The sequence below is a fragment of the Drosophila obscura genome, unplaced genomic scaffold (genome assembly GCF_018151105.1).
Source record: "Drosophila obscura isolate BZ-5 IFL unplaced genomic scaffold, ASM1815110v1 contig_170, whole genome shotgun sequence".
Lineage (NCBI taxonomy): Eukaryota > Metazoa > Arthropoda > Insecta > Diptera > Drosophilidae > Drosophila > Drosophila obscura.
Window position 1 is genome coordinate 128,618 of NW_024542758.1, and position 15,782 is coordinate 144,399.

General features: G+C 36.6%; 4 protein-coding genes across 7 annotated transcripts; 3 read left to right on the top strand and 1 right to left on the bottom strand.

The window, feature by feature from the left end:
• The first annotated feature begins 1,235 nt into the window (after positions 1–1,235).
• On the top strand, positions 1,236–3,202 carry LOC111074414 (GDP-Man:Man(3)GlcNAc(2)-PP-Dol alpha-1,2-mannosyltransferase). The gene is made up of 5 exons (XM_022367176.2): positions 1,236–1,290; positions 1,349–1,544; positions 1,742–2,200; positions 2,263–2,936; positions 2,996–3,202. The coding sequence occupies exons 1-5, from the start codon at positions 1,277–1,279 to the stop codon at positions 3,075–3,077; spliced, it is 1,425 nt and encodes a 474-aa protein (XP_022222868.1). The 5' UTR covers positions 1,236–1,276; the 3' UTR covers positions 3,078–3,202.
• A 568-nt stretch (positions 3,203–3,770) lies between these two features.
• On the top strand, positions 3,771–4,763 carry LOC111074416. The gene is made up of 5 exons (XM_022367181.2): positions 3,771–3,937; positions 3,994–4,157; positions 4,257–4,390; positions 4,461–4,531; positions 4,656–4,763. The coding sequence occupies exons 1-5, from the start codon at positions 3,857–3,859 to the stop codon at positions 4,746–4,748; spliced, it is 543 nt and encodes a 180-aa protein (XP_022222873.1). The 5' UTR covers positions 3,771–3,856; the 3' UTR covers positions 4,749–4,763.
• A 155-nt stretch (positions 4,764–4,918) lies between these two features.
• On the top strand, positions 4,919–13,720 carry LOC111074413 (IQ and AAA domain-containing protein 1-like). Of its 3 annotated transcripts, XM_022367172.2 has the most exons (14): positions 4,919–5,661; positions 5,726–6,056; positions 6,116–6,405; positions 6,467–6,623; positions 6,734–6,997; positions 7,074–7,231; positions 7,298–7,878; positions 9,652–9,721; positions 9,898–10,224; positions 10,289–10,558; positions 10,643–10,740; positions 10,867–11,169; positions 11,223–11,393; positions 11,480–13,282. In XM_022367172.2, the coding sequence occupies exons 1-14, from the start codon at positions 4,923–4,925 to the stop codon at positions 11,642–11,644; spliced, it is 3,924 nt and encodes a 1,307-aa protein (XP_022222864.1). In that variant the 5' UTR covers positions 4,919–4,922; the 3' UTR covers positions 11,645–13,282. The 3 variants fall into 3 exon arrangements, with proteins under 3 accessions (XP_022222864.1, XP_022222865.1, XP_022222867.1); XM_022367173.2 differs by lacking the exons at positions 9,652–9,721; positions 9,898–10,224; positions 10,289–10,558; ... (2 more) ...; positions 11,223–11,393; positions 11,480–13,282 and adding an exon at positions 7,936–8,614; XM_022367175.2 differs by lacking the exons at positions 4,919–5,661; positions 5,726–6,056; positions 6,116–6,405; ... (2 more) ...; positions 7,074–7,231; positions 7,298–7,878 and adding an exon at positions 8,048–8,621 and having other exon boundaries at positions 11,480–13,720.
• Positions 13,340–15,769, bottom strand: LOC111074415. Of its 2 annotated transcripts, none has more exons than XM_022367180.2 (6): positions 15,660–15,769; positions 15,255–15,525; positions 14,878–15,174; positions 14,696–14,823; positions 14,240–14,635; positions 13,340–14,178 (listed from the first exon to the last, which is right to left on the bottom strand). In XM_022367180.2, the coding sequence occupies exons 2-6, from the start codon at positions 15,479–15,481 to the stop codon at positions 14,036–14,038; spliced, it is 1,191 nt and encodes a 396-aa protein (XP_022222872.2). In that variant the 5' UTR covers positions 15,482–15,525; positions 15,660–15,769; the 3' UTR covers positions 13,340–14,035. The 2 variants fall into 2 exon arrangements, with proteins under 2 accessions (XP_022222872.2, XP_022222869.2); XM_022367177.2 differs by having other exon boundaries at positions 15,598–15,755.
• Positions 15,770–15,782: the final 13 nt, after the last annotated feature.

Genomic DNA, 15,782 nt, shown 5'->3' on the forward strand with positions numbered 1-15,782 from the left:
CCGCTTGAATTGGTTTTTCATTTTGTTTTGAGGGCTGATGTGATGTAGCGACCTAGGGCCGGCCATCATTGGGCCCTCCTTATTTGATTTTTCTCAGTGGCCATTATATTTTGTATTCATTATTTGGAGTTTTGTTTTTTTAACAAAATGTTTCTGTTATCCCTAGGGGGCCCTAGGCAACTGCTAATCCGGCCCTGGACCTATTCCAGTCGTAAGACTTCATATTTTCTTGGTGTATTGTCGCTTTCTGTTGACGAAGCCGAAAGCAGAGGCAAAGGCTAGCCTAAAAGAGAACCGCGCGCCCGTCGCAACATCAGCTTTTCAAAACAAAACGAAAAAATATTTTATGAACCGCTTCGTCAATGCCTCAACCCGCGTCGAGTCGAGCTACAGAACACACCAAGAAAATATGAAGTCTTACGACGGGAATAGGTCCAGGACCGGATTAGCAGTTGCCTAGGGCCCTCCTAGAAATAACAGAAAAATTTCGTTGAAAAAACAAAACTCCAAATAATGAATAAAAAATATAATGGCCACTGAGAAAAATACAAAATAAAGGAGGGCCCCAGATTGATGGTTGCCCAGGGCCCGGTTGAGGGTTGATCCGGCCCTGAATAGGTCGCTACATCACATCAGCCCTCAAAACAAAATGAAAAACCAATTCAAGCGGCCAAAAATTGTAGAGCCCACACACAAGCACAGTATGTGTGAATACATGGCACACACACGTTTACGTAAACTGAAATCTCGAACAAAGTCGGTTTCGGCAGCTAAAAATTATTCTATGCATACAATCATATATTTTGGAGTGTACACGTACACAACACATGCATGCTTGCTGCCAGTCGGCTCGTGTGACGTCATGAGCCCAACGCGGCCATTCCCAAAGCCGAAGATCTGGGAACGTACGCTGCAAACTCAGCTGCGCCCCTTTCGTTGTATGAACTGGCACATCTATATACTGTATGGTTAGTGGCTATATTTTGGTATATTTCTTAGGGTCAGATGTAGTGCTGCCAATATTTTTGCATTAAATAAAGCTGGATTGATTAAAATTAACAAAAAAAAAGGTGGAATTCCTGCTGCTTGCTGTTTTCAATTTGTTCCCATCATTTGACTTAAAAAAAGCTAGAGCTGACGGAAAAAACTCTGATTTGGCAACACTGGTCAGATGTGATCGATAAGGTAGCACTGCCGGCGTCGCTGATTGTACTGCCGTGGGATACGTGTAATAAAATAATGATAAATCCTTAACAACAAAATAACTAACTATATAATGATTGTCCTAGTGTAAGAGAAGAGGATTTTACTTTTGGTTGAGCCCTTTATTAACCTGTTTTCTTTATAGCCTTTGGATATTGTTACTTCTGCTCTCTATAGCTATTGCTTCGTTTATTTGTTTGCGACAGTGGCTACAAAACAAGAAAAAGAAATTGCATGCTTTGTCGTCAGATAATAAGGTTTATGTTGGCATTTTCCATCCCTACTGCAACTCGGGAGGTGGTGGCGAACGTGTCTTATGGTGCGCCGTGAGAGCTTTGCAGGTAAACAGAATCTGAAGACTGGTTAGAACCTGCACCCAATCACTCATTATGTACACACATCCTATGTTGATAAAATGTTCGCCTTATCTTACTTATGTATGTACATATATGTATGGACTCGGGTTTGGTGACAATACAATACGTGCCTTCAGAGCTGAATAACTTTTGAACATTTTTTAAACATTGTTTCGTTTAAGGAAAAATACCCCAATGCCAAGATGATTATTTATACGGGGGACATAGATGCGTCCCCGAATTCCATATTGGAGAAAGCCAAGAATGTCTTCAACATAATTATTGATAGCGACAACGTAGAGTTTGTGTTTTTAAAGCAACGGAGCTGGATAGAATCAAAAACGTATCCGCACTTTACTTTATTGGGCCAAAGCCTAGGATCGATGTTATTGGGATTGGAAGCGATTTGCAAGTTCCCTCCGGATATCTTTATTGATACCATGGGATATGCGTTTACTTTTCCTCTATTCCGATATTTGGTTCAGGCTAAAATCGGCGCCTATGTACACTATCCGGTGATCAGTACCGACATGTTAAGGAGAGTTCAGAGCCGGCAATTCTCCCACAACAACAAGAAATATGTGGCGAGAAATCCATTTCTTACTTGGGCCAAACTGGCCTATTACCGCTTGTTTTCAAAGGTCAGTTGCTTGCACAGGATACATATATGGCAATTGTTAAACCTTATTTACATCATTTTTAGATTTATAAATGGATGGGGCGTTGCGCTGACACAATTATGGTAAATTCCACATGGACTGAGAATCACATATTACAATTGTGGGATGTGCCTTTTAAAACGCATCGTGTGTATCCTCCCTGTGAAGTGAGCCATCTTAAAAATCTTCCGCACTCGGAGAAAAATGATGAAGTTATCATATTATCTGTGGGACAGTTTCGCCCAGAAAAAGACCATCCACTGCAACTACAAGCTATGTATGAGCTTCGAACTCTGCTGGCACAAGAGGAATCCCTCTGGAACAAAATACGACTCGTCATTGTGGGCTCCTGCCGAAATAAAGATGACTACGACAGGCTGAAAAACATGGAAGATTTGGCAAAGCATTTGTCTCTGGAAAACTGTGTTCAATTTCATGTGAATGTTTCGTATGATGATCTTCTTAGACTATTTCAAAGTGCTCATATTGGAATACATACCATGTGGAATGAACATTTTGGAATTGGAATTGTTGAATGTATGGCAGCTGGTCTTATAATGGTGGCTCATAGGTCTGGAGGCCCTCTACTCGATATCATTGAAACCTCTGAAGGCAGTCAGAACGGATTTCTCGCAACTGATGCAGTTGAGTATGCGGAAAATATATTAAATATAATTCTTGATTCGTTTGACACAAATAGAATTAGAAATGCGGCAAGGTATGTATTATGATTTTTTATCTTTAAAGCTCCCCATTTATATTGTTGTTTCTTTTCAGATCATCGGTGGAAAGATTTTCTGAACAAGAATTTGAAAAAGGTTTTTTACGAGCTACTTCAACCCTGTTTACAGACGCATAAAACCAAAAAGGAAGAGTATTTCCACCTGGGAATGATAACAACTAAAGCAAGTGGACATCCGATCCATTCTACTCGAGTAGGACATAGAACATAAAGAATTAGGGGATTAAGCCCCAACCGTTAAAGACTGTAGTAGTTATTATTCCGCGACCCCGCCTGGCTGAAGTTCTGAGTGGAACGTTGTTCAGTTCACATGGACTGGACCACCCATATTTCGTATTTTGATCGCTATCGTCAATCTGTGGAATTGCTTCCCACGGGGCAGGACTGACACTCATCCGCCACCGGCCGGGAGCTCCAATTGATCTGTCAACTCTTAGGTATCTTTAGCTGCTTAGGCAAGGTTCTCCCAATACCAGCTTGGCCAAGGAGATTGAAATCCAATCAATGCATTAAAGTCTTGTCGACAGAAAATTGTACTTAAATTAATTAATTTTATTTATTAAAATATCATTATTGCTAGCGATGTTAAAACATCGATGCAAGCGCGTTTCGATATATCGTTAAAAGTTAATTGGATACAAAATAATGATGAATATTACAAAATTCAGTTATTGCCTTTACCAAGATATAATTTATTTCGGAAAACATGAAGGTTTTTGCTTTAAAATGTCCACTTGCTTTAGTTCTTATCATTAAATTAGCTTTACACCATCAATAGCATCGCAAAAAACATCGATAGTCATCGCGGAAAGGAAACCATCGATAGTTTCACTAAATACAATAATTTGTACAAACTGTTGAATGAATGTTGAATAATAGTAAAACGCACGTTTAATATGGAATACGTACATTCTGTTTGGAACTACATTGCTTCGGTGTGCAGTTGCTTGCATTGCGCCGAGGACGTTGGTGCTCAGGTAAGCTGTTCGACATTCTTGGACAATAATATAAGCATTGCAACCTTTTCTCGCAGAACATTGAACCAAACGAAAGAACGCACCTACTCGTAGACCCCGTCAACCATAGTCCGGCGCTCAGGAGGAGTAATTCGGATGGCTTAAGTAACGACTATGCCCACTCACTTCCAAAAAAAGATGACCAAACGGCACTATCTAGACTCGTACAGAACACAGCAATGTGGGTACTTCTAAAGATGCACTGCAGTGCATGTATGCATATGCGTTGTACATGCATATGTATGTACACATATATACTTATCTTCATTTATATTTCTAGAAACATGATCAATGTGGGGGCTATGGATTGCCATAGCCTGGAACATCAGGAGTACACAGACAGAATAAAATTATATTCGCAGCGCTTGCATCAACAGTGGAACAATGTGCAGCACCCAAACATAACATTGAAAGGTTAGGCCTACCATGCATACTATAACGATATAATTGAAAATGATAAAAACTTTGGTTTGAATGTATACAGGCCTGCTAAAGGATGTGCCCAGCCATCAGTTTTATATAACAAAACCAATCTCTTCTAAGGATACACTTCAGGTTAGTCGTTAATTGAGTTTGCAAGTCTGTCAGTCACAGACTTCGCTAGCTGAATGCTTATAGTCAAAGTGAATTCATAATTCGTGCGTTATTACATTTCGTTCCTGTTTGCTTACATTTTCAGATGCAATTGTTTATTGAGAAAGCTCTAATCGGTGTTAATCAAATACAGATCGACCACAAAGAGGCGGTTGTAGTGCCTTTCCAAATACCCTGATTATTCATGAAAGATAAGTAACAGGTTGTGTATCAATTTATGTTGGTACTAAGTAACCCATGCAAAATCATTTAACCGACTTATTATTTTATTTAGTCTATAAATACAAATTAATACAAAATATACACATACATACTCCCTCAGAGAATATTTATACAATTCAATAAAGTTAAAATGATGTCTTTTGACCTTAATCATAAGCTATGGGTATCTACCAAAAAGGATATCGGGCAACTTATCAAGAAGCAGAATCGTTTGAAGAAACTTGAACCCCCCGAAGAGAAGGCTATCTCGTTTAAAATATTTTCAGAGCTTTATGTGTTATATGTAGAGCTGGTAGACAAGTTGAGTTTCATCTATCATAATACTTATCAAGTGCAAAAACGAGCTGTGGTACGCGTTCTCGTCGAGAGTGCAACACAGCAGCTGATGAGACTCAAGGAGGAATTGAAAGGCATGGAGTTGAGCGAATACGTTTATATGGATAAAGCATTAGTCGCCAGAAGGCTCACGCCCCGGGATCTGGTTATATGGAGATCACCCCAATTTCTATATCGCCGTCCCTTGGACGCTCAAAATATTTTAGCTGACAACAAACTGTACATGAATGATATCGAAAAGGAGGAGAAGGCAGCACAGGATTGGGTCAAAGTTACGGAAGCAGTGAAGCTGATTCAGGCGCACGAAAGGGCACGCAGAGCTCGTGTGTATAAATCGAATATAAAATATGATAAAAAAAAATTTCTCAAGGTTCAACAAAGAAAAAAAATCAACTATAGATTTACCTTCAAGCCGGATCAGGCAATGAGTATCCCTGTCAAGAGAACTATTTTTTCGGCCGATTTTTTAAAGGACTTTGAATCATGTGATAACTTAAGAGAAAAAATGGATGCTTCGGAGCCGTCTATTGATGGTAAATATAATTATGATACCACACTAGTATATCCTTTAACTAAAAAATGATTCTTTTCTTACAGAGAACGAATTGGAAAGGGAAAATAAACTGCGAGATGATGCAGCTCGTAAGATACAAGCTTGGTGGAGGGGCTATAGAACAAGAAAGATTGTGAAAATAAGGAGAAGATTTAAAGAAGAATTATACGGTATGAAAAAACTGAGAAAGCTAAATCGGCCGAACCGTTTTGCGAATTCAGTTCTGGATATGTATAAAAAGGAGATGTTGAAGAAAAAGCTCGACGAGGAATATGTTCAATTAATTACTGATGAACGAACCAGGATTCTGCAAATGCGAACTCCTTGGATGATGGAAGACATTTCCGATCATATTCGTGACTGGTTTCAAGAATTGTAAGTTTTCTCGACTCATTTTCGTATGCTTTAAACTATTAATTTCATTTCCTTAACAGTTATGTAAAGACTGGAAACTTCCACCCATACCCCGATCCGATAAAAACTGGAACCATATTAGTTGTCATAGATGAAACAATGACGCCATTAGAGTTTCAGGACACCCTAGGTAAAAAGCCTATGACTAAAGCGGAGCGCCAGAAGTTGGCTGAAAAGAAAAAGGCAGAAAAGCAAAAACAAAAGGACAAAATAAGGAAGCAGAAAATGAAGGACGCGAAACGTAGGAAAAAATTAAAAGATGCCGGAATTATTGATGTTGCCTACGAGATAACTTCAAGCAAAGCCATAGGTAGAGAGAGCAATAACATTTACTCTATGGCTTGTATATTTATGTATATATATACTTACAGCAAATATTGAAGAGGCAATGAAGCAATTTGCTCTTGATTGGAGAAACATTGATGAATACCTCAACAAAAATCACGATCCGATCAAAGACTGGATTACAGAGGAAGAGTTGGCAAAGATACATCAGGAGCTGAGAGGATTGGTTGATGAATATATGAGGTAAGTACATCGCAATGCATCCAAGTTTGTTTCTTTGGGATACCGATTACATTTTGAAGGTTTTGTTAATTAATTATAAATTAACATTGATGGAATCGATCATATTATAGGGTAGAATATGAGCTGCTTAGGGAAGCTTTGGCCAAAGATACCAAGACAAAATATAAGGCTCAAAAAGTAAAAAAAGCAAAAGCCAAAAAGGAAAAGAAGAAGAAAAAGCCCAAGGATATGACAGCCGATCGAACGCTTGATTCATTGTACCAAGAACTGAAAGATGAAGGAATCATAGAGGAAGTTTCCCACAAAGATTTTGATGAATTTATCACCGACTTCAACTTTGTTGCCGATGATACTAGAGATGAAGATGGCTTAACGTTAGTACTATAACTCGTATAGTTTAAGATTTAACATAGCCACACATACTTCTACGAGTACAAACACATTTTACAGAACTTTGGGTCCAGCCAAGGGGGATATCAAAATGATTATTCAAGAATCAATGCTGGGAATGGGAGAGTTTGATATTGATAAACCCAAGTCAATTTTATTGATAGGTCCACTTAACAGTGGGAAAAAACTACTTTGTAATATAATTGCATCCGAATTAGGTAAATATGTCATGAATTTATACGTGATAAATTATTTACAATTATTTTATCATCATTATATTTTAGACGCTCTATTTATGAATCTTAGTCCAGAAAAAGTCTTTAAATTTGCTGATAACATGAAGTATTTCCTACATGTTGTTATGAAAGTAGCAAAGGCCTTTCAGCCAGCCATATTATATGTCGAAGAAGCACATCGTTTATTCTTGAAAAAGATTCCGCCTGAGCTCAAGGAAATTAATCCAACGCTCCTCGGTCCTTCCATATCGAAAGCCATTTTGAAAAATATCAAAAAATCTGACAAGGTTGTTCTATTGGGGACCAGCAACATGCCATGGTCTGCGAAGGGAAAATTCAAGAAAGCATTCCAAAAAGTCTTGCTTATACCGAAGTGCGACTATGGCACCAGCTTCCTGCTTTGGCTGGAACTAATGACAGAAAACGTAGAGGACATGGAGGAGCATGCATATTCTGCACTGGCGAGAGTCCTGCAAGCATATAACTCTGGTGATATCGCAAAGAACATAAGTCAGACATTAGATGTTTCACGAAGAATGAGGCTTAAAAATGAACCGATGGACCCCAACGAATTTTTGGAATATTTCTTGAGCAAAAATGATGAGCCAACCTTTCCTCCGGATCAAAAGGTAAAACCTCAAAGTTTCTTTTACCCAGAAATTGGTAATATAACTTATTATTCTTAGCTAATGGACAAGTTTGACAAATGGTTTGGAAAGTCAAACAAATTTTTAAAATTAAGACGCAAGTTTATGGCCAAAAAGATGGCAAAACAAAAGAAGAAGAAATAGGTGGATATCACATGCACTTACTGCTCGTCAATATTTAAATTCAAATGTATTAGTTAAACATAAATAAACTTATGAACCATTTTGGAACCCATAAGATATAGAGGTGCATAAATATAAATATTAAACATTGGGTAACAACAAGCTTGGCTCATTGAAAAGCTTGGCTCGTTAATTTCTCATTTGCACATAGCGGAATACAGCAAATAACGTGTCAAAAGAGTTATAAAAAATCAATCAAAAATATCATACAATATTATTTTGAGGTTGATAAGTACGAGTATAATGCAGATACGATGCCAGACATTTTCATGTGTCCAAAGCTCCAAAAAGCTTTCGATATAGCACTGCCTTCGTCTGAGCATGCGCTCCATTAATATAACTTTTAAGAATAAATACAATTATACTTGTCAGTCCTCAATTCAAGTCCATTTTATACATCAAACAAGAGAAAATGATATTAATTTAGCAAGCAATAGTGATTCGGTGTGAGAGTTAATGAGCCTACGATATTAAACTAACTGGCGGTTAGCGAAAAGTTAAGAAAACGAAAGACACACGCACAATAAATACATATTAAAATGGTAAGGACGAAATTGTGTGCCCCCCAACATCAGAAATGTTTATTACAACATAAATGTCAAGCTTTAATTGGCGTTTTTGCAACATAATTGTGTATTTTAAATGCTTCACTTTTAAAAATCGAATAAGATTTATTGTCTGTAATAATGTCAAAGTATGTACATATGTATGCTATGTGGCTATACCTGCAATGTATGTACATAAGTTTTACATAAGCGTGTATCGTGTGTGTATTTAGATATATGTATTCATTCATATAACTTTATCAACTTTATAATTGAAGTGCTTAAAGTTTTCTTTCATTTGGGGTTTAAAACGCCTGCATATTGATTAGTTTGTACTAGAGATGCGCATGGACTGCGTTTTTTTTGCCGTGGCACACCGTGCCATGAAAATTTTTTCGTTTTTTAGCCGAGTCGGTCCGTGCCTTACAAGCCTGGCCCACCCGCACCCATCCCTAGTTTTTATTAACGTTTATACATATATACGAGGACAATCGCCCACTTGCAAAAGGAAGCATTAGCAGAATATACATTTCTGAATATATTACTGAGCAGTATCAATCGGCGGTTCTTTTATTTTCTGTAGTAAAATTTTATGTCAACGGAGTGCAGCAGTTTCAGAAATTCTATGTTTAGCCAATAGTTAATAAGATTTTCGTAAGACTTCGACAGACATTGCAGAAACCACAGATGACATGATATTTTACTAACTTTCCTGTTATTATGGGGATCGTATTTCTCCTCCTTTGCGAATAGTTTGTTCTGCGTGTTCAAGTCGCTCCTCTGATAACCTTGGGAATCTCCATTCTGTTTCAATGTCCTCTACTGCAAGGATCAGGTATACCCTAAGTCTTTATCTCGTCCCAGATCGCTCGATATGTCACTAGGTTCTGTGGGTTGTAGTTTTTTTCCTGCTAAAGTTTATATGTCCAGATCATTTTATTTGTGATGTTTATGTGTCTAAGCGCAGAAAAAAGTAACTAATTTGCTAAAAAAAAAATTTCATGCTACATTTTGTCGTGTTTTTCAGAGTTACTACTCAAGGAGATCGTATTGGCAATTTGCTCTATATTTCTTTGCGCTTACTATATATTGCATAGGTAAGTACTTACGTGTTATTTTCTATGAAAAATCCTTATAATATTAAAAAACTATTCAAACAATTTCCTTAAAATCAGAAGTCTTTAGATGCGAAAGCCTCTGAATATTTCTTAGAATAAATCAAAACTGAACATGTTTCGAATAAATGGTCAATTCAATCTCTATACTTTTCCAGATGGCTCTTTCATATTGCCAGAGAACGATCCACCCACAACTGCTCCGAAATTTTTATCTAGAGGTCACCTTTATAAAGTCATTGTCGGAGAAACAATAGAGCTGCCATGCAAAGTACAAAATCTTGGATCTTTTGTGCTATTGTGGAGAAAGGGTTCATCTGTGCTCACCGCTGGGCATCTTAAAATATCCAGAGATCAACGCTTTAAAATTGTTGGCGACTACAACTTGCAGATCAATGGAGTTAAAACTCAGGATGCCGGGGACTACATATGCCAGCTTGGAGATCAGGAAAATCGTGACCAAGTCCATACAGTTGAAATTTTGGGTATTATATTTACTTAGAATTAAATATTGCTGGAACTTACTTAACAACTTTGTACTATTTTCAGTCCCACCAACTCTAAGGGCACTGCCCCATAATGGACAAGTGACAGCACGGAAAGGAAGCACTGTCACATTGGAATGCAAAGCATCTGGTAATCCGGTCCCAACAATATTCTGGTTCAAGAAAGACGTTTTTTCTGGCCCAACTCATCTATCGGATAGTTCCACATTGATATTAGAGAATGTGGACAGACACCATGCCGGCACATATCAGTGCTCAGCAGATAATGGTGTTAAAGAACGAGTTTCAATGGACATACAGCTAACGATATTATGTGTGTATATCAAATCTATCTCATTATCAATGACAGTGATTGAATTATAAATATTCCATTTAATAATAACTTTTCTTTTTCCAGCTCCCCCAGAAATTACTGTTGAAAAATCCTGGGTTCATGCTGCAGAAGGTTATGATGTTGAGCTGGTCTGCATTGTGCACGGTGATGTGAGCTCTGAAGTAAGTAGAAAAATACTTGAATCTTATAAGATACGAGAATCGAGAGTTAATTAGATAAAATAATGTAAATTCCTTAACCGTTTTACAATGTCTAACCATTTTCGGTTTGTTTTTTATTAATTACAGATGTTATGGTATCAAAATTCATTTTTACTGGATCCCACTGATCGCCGTTCCATGTACCCACGTGATGATAGATACAGCCTTATTATTCGCAACTTTCAACCGACAGATTTCGGCAATTATAGCTGTGTTGCTGATAATGCCCTGGGCAGAACTAAGAAATATATTGAAGTTTCCGGACGTCCGGGTCCAGCTGATTTTATTTCTCCCGCATTAAGCGGATTTCTAGATCACTACAACCTAACATGGGCAATCGAGTCTGTGCCTCCATTGGATGAGATTAAACTACTGTACCGGCGGCTTTTGGTAACAGTGAACACAATGAAATGGCCAAACCATTAAACAATCTTACATTTTAGATGAACGAAACGTATCAACATCCTGGTAAATGGCACGAGTACCACATCAAACCAACGCCAATAAGGACAGATGGATCCCACTACTTGATGTCGTATGTAGTCAAAAACCTGGAACATAATGCCGTATATGAAGCGATTGTTCAAGCTAAAAACAAATATGGTTGGAATGAGGTATGTTTCACTTTTAAAAGTACACAGTTCAGCCTCTGGGATTTAAATTTAAATATAAATTTAAAATATATATATTATTTTTTTAGATCAGCGATATTCACCAATTTTATACGCGAAATCATGACCTTCTTCTCGACATCGATATGGAATATAAAATGGGCGTTTCAAGCAATAATAGATTAGTTCCAACCATATGTGGAATAGTTTTATGTATATTTGCGTTGGTATTCAATCCTATCATCAGTATTTAAAATATTGCGTTTAACAATTATTTGCAAATATAATTTAAAAGGTGCCTTACTAAAACTTTAGCAAATAATTATTCATATTTATACGTATGTATATGTATGTATGTACACTAAGAAGAACGTAACAAGATTGAAATCTGAATATAATAATCTTAATCTTATGTTCTTTATAGGAAGTTAATCTAATAGGCTAAACTCTTAAAAACTCTATGAAGTAAACTATTATTTGTGGCGGAAGTCGTTCTTGCATTCCATTTTTTGTAGCAATAACGCCGTAACGCTTCTATTAAATATAGTTATTTTAACAATTAATGCAAGAATGCATATACATACATACATACATACATAAAAGAGACACATTACTCTGTGGAGAGCAAAATAGATCACCCATCTACATCAAATTGGGTAGATATAGAATGTTTAGTCTACGATATCCAAGACAGACAGTTGGTCATGGCTGCATCGACTCGGTGTTGATGCTGATTAGGAATATATGTACATATATAATTTATGTATATATTTTTTTGTTTATTTAGTTTTTTTAAAGAACATACATATGGGGAAAGCAATTGGAGGGATAGAAACATTGCCCCTCTAACAATGCCGAAAAGCTGTACGTGTGTCATTTTATATTGTTGAATATCTCAGCTATATCTCACCCCCAAAGTATCAAATGTACGCGAAAATATGAATTATTGTAAATATTCAAATCCAAATGTTTAAAGTCTCTAAATATATTAACAAATATATATATCTGTGTAAAAGCATATGTAAGTATGAATGAAAATACTTATAAAATAATTCATTGCACGTCAATGCCGAAGTACATGCATATATCTACATACATATATATTAATCATTTAGAAATATACATGACTACATACAAATATTATCACACTTAGACATAATGATTAAAACTTTTATACGATGCATATCGCCATACCTCCCAAAAGGTATTATATCTTATGGTATGCTTATTTGTAAGTTGTCAAATTTGTTGAAATCACAAAGGAAACACAATTAAAACCTCCCACGTTAAAAAGCCATAGCGACTGTAAATCTAATTTGAATCATTTTTTGCATTGATTGAATACTAAGTGAGCTATTCTCATCCATCAGTATCCCATAGCCCTAGAATTTGTTTGGCACTCGTACTTTATATTATATTAATATGAATATGATGAGTTTTTAAAATAGATTTTGACAAATCCTAAAACCGTTACGACTTGTACCTACTTCGTCGGTTTCTTTTTTCACTGTGCAGCACTTAAGGATCCGGTATCCGTACAAATTTGGTGTTTGAAATCGTATTGTTTTAAATTGTCAGTACTTGTACACACACTGTGAACTCAAAAATTGTTAGCAGCGCTCAATGTCTTGTATATGCGGTAGTATGCGCCTTGCACTTGCATTGTACCAATAACGATAGTGAAAAATTAGACACCTTTTAAATAGTCAACATGTCAAAATAAGATTTAGTCGGATACATCTCAACGTTTGTTTTCCTAGTTCATTAGCCATTTTCGTTATTAACCAAATTCTTCATTCAACCAGTAAACATTCATAAAGTAATGTAATTTCCAAGATATTTTTTTAGTCGATAGCTATAATACAATATTAAGTACAACTTATATCTAAAGAAATAATTAAATATACTACATATATATATAATCTAGTAATAAATATTATATTAATACAAACATAATACGGAAAAATGTATGATAGAAATCCCCCCTACTAGTGAACACCGAATAGTGAACTACGGATAACCTTATAATTAATATAAATATTTGTAACAAAACAAAACAAAAACCCATATGCACACATAAATATGCATGTTTGTGTGAAAAATATGTGCGCGTATGTGTATACATAATTAAAAAAAGAGAACGAAAGATCATATTATGGTATTTTAACTATAAGTGTTCGTAGGAATAAGAAATAGAAAATCTCACTAGTGTCATAATTTAAATTTTAAAACCGAAAATTTACATAACATTAAGTGTGTAAGATTTACCTACTTATAATGAATGGCATTATACAAGCACAAATAAAATCTTTTACTAGTAGATTAACATACTATAGATTGAAAACTCTCGTTTGCAGTGTAAATCATCTTTAAAAGTACTTGTATACCCGGACCCGGACCAATCTTCGTAGGGATAGTGCATTGTAAAGTTATGCCATGACCATGTTAGAACTTCAGACTATTGGAACTACAAGTTTCAATCATTACACACTTGTGGGAATGGACTTCTGTGAGTGCGTATGTTGATGTTGTAGATAGAAAGAACGGCACGACTTAGGGCTCAGTTGTGTATAGTGACTTTCTGACAGCATTTAAAAAGGAAGTAAAAAGGACAAAAAAAACGAATAGTTTATCCAAGTTTACAGTTAGTCTATGCCACCATCCGGGGAGGTGGGCGGAATAGAAGTATGAGGATTTATTTGATTCATTGTGGTTGGTTTTATTGAGAGTAACTGAATAGCTTCAAGTAGACCATCCTGACTGCTCGATGGCAAAGGGCAGTTTCCATCTGAAATGGTACGGTATATGATATTATAAGTTCAAGAGTTGAAATGTGAAGAATGTGTTACCAGAATTATGAGAAGTGTATCGGTCAGAGCTGGACATTTTATAAGAAGCGGTCTTTAAAGTATTCATTGGCATTATTCTGGTTTGGTTCCATGTCACTGTGTTGGTGTCAGACTTTGTTGCTTCCCATGGCATGGACCATCTCCTCATCTGGCTTTCAGGATCCGTAGAGTTTCCATCTATAACTTCACCTGCAGCAGCTTCTGACCAACGGCGCTGACCATTTAAAGGAAACAACGGAAAACTTAGAGATGATTTTACATTCCGGTGGAATGGGGTCTTCATCGAAAGCAAGTGTCCTGGGTTTGGCAACGGACCACGTGTGTGTTCAAAAATAGCTTGCATTGGATTTGGGTCATGATACGTTAGTAGCGGCGATGGACAGCGCTGTTGTTCCACTTGAAACAAACAAAAATATATGTAAATATAAAAAAAACCTTGCAAACGTATTATAATACCTGATTCCGTAATTCCAATTGCAATAGGGCGCTGATCGGTTAAGGAATTTCCTTTCAACGAATCAGATTTTACATTTGAGACGCACAAGTTTGGCGATGGGGTTTGTGACCGTTGATCGTATTGAGAGCTTTCAAAATAAGATAAGTTAAGGCTCTACGAGTAGTATGAGCAGATTTCTTACCGTTGCTTGATAACGCTACAGTCTTGCTCATGTGGAAACCCGACTGGGGATTGGCAAACGAAACAGCATGTAAGTGATGAAAACGCATCATAGCTAGCTGCACAAAACTGATGCTGAATGTTGATTACTGATTGTGCATTTTCCAGAACGATAAGCTCATTATGCTCTCTGAGTCGTTTTTGTTCCAGCTCGGTATTCATTGCAGGAGCAGATTGATCCACGGAAGGTATGGTAACAAAATCCTGTAGAATGGCCAACATATGAGTTTTGACAGTACCTGTTGCCACAGTTGTGGCCCTATAGGAAGATATATAAAGACATGGAAATATATTACTGAAGTGGCTGAGAATTTATTAGCCCTTAATATATGTTTTTACCTTGCCAGATCATTCCATGAATTTGTTAAATAAGATGTAGTATAGTTGTTGAACAACGGCTTTTCATTTAATGACCACTGTTCCAAGACTGCTATGGAATGTGCTAACTTGGATCCAGATGTGCATAGACTGTTCAGAGCGCTCAAGTAATTGATCCAAGCGGCTGAGCACTCGCTCAAAGCTGTCTTGGCTGATATTGATGAATTGCTACCGCACAACTCTTCCATGATTAAAGTTACTTCCAGGTGTAATCGCGCAAATTAGTCAAACTCTGTAATAGGAACACAATTTAATGGATATATTTAATTTAAGTTTGTGTAACACGTTAGTATAATTTGTTTACATTTTCATGTATCCAAAATTATACCAACACACATGCGTATGAAGATGTGTGCACACACATACATTTGTATGAACATATAGGAATAGGACACGAGAAAAAAATAGCTTAACCCCGCTCTATTTAATCAGGTTAGTAACAAGTAAATATAAAAGAAAAAAACATTAATAATTAATAATTGGTTGAGC

Excerpts from the sequence above, each read along its gene's own strand:
- LOC111074413 (XM_022367172.2), top strand. The coding sequence starts at position 4,923 with ATGATGTCTTTTGACCTTAATCATAAGCTATGGGTATCTACCAAAAAG. Across the intron at positions 5,662-5,725 it reads TTCGGAGCCGTCTATTGATG|AGAACGAATTGGAAAGGGAA; the intron begins GTAAATATAATT and ends CTTTTCTTACAG. Across the intron at positions 6,624-6,733 it reads TTGGTTGATGAATATATGAG|GGTAGAATATGAGCTGCTTA; the intron begins GTAAGTACATCG and ends ATCATATTATAG.
- LOC111074415 (XM_022367180.2), bottom strand. The coding sequence starts at position 15,481 with ATGGAAGAGTTGTGCGGTAGCAATTCATCAATATCAGCCAAGACAGCT. Across the intron at positions 14,824-14,877 it reads TGTAGCGTTATCAAGCAACG|CTCTCAATACGATCAACGGT; the intron begins GTAAGAAATCTG and ends TTATTTTGAAAG. Across the intron at positions 14,179-14,239 it reads ATACACTTCTCATAATTCTG|ATGGAAACTGCCCTTTGCCA; the intron begins GTAACACATTCT and ends GTACCATTTCAG.
- LOC111074414 (XM_022367176.2), top strand. Across the intron at positions 2,201-2,262 it reads ATTACCGCTTGTTTTCAAAG|ATTTATAAATGGATGGGGCG; the intron begins GTCAGTTGCTTG and ends CATCATTTTTAG. Across the intron at positions 2,937-2,995 it reads AGAATTAGAAATGCGGCAAG|ATCATCGGTGGAAAGATTTT; the intron begins GTATGTATTATG and ends GTTTCTTTTCAG.
- LOC111074416 (XM_022367181.2), top strand. The coding sequence starts at position 3,857 with ATGGAATACGTACATTCTGTTTGGAACTACATTGCTTCGGTGTGCAGT. Across the intron at positions 4,158-4,256 it reads CTCGTACAGAACACAGCAAT|AAACATGATCAATGTGGGGG; the intron begins GTGGGTACTTCT and ends TTATATTTCTAG. Across the intron at positions 4,391-4,460 it reads CCCAAACATAACATTGAAAG|GCCTGCTAAAGGATGTGCCC; the intron begins GTTAGGCCTACC and ends GAATGTATACAG.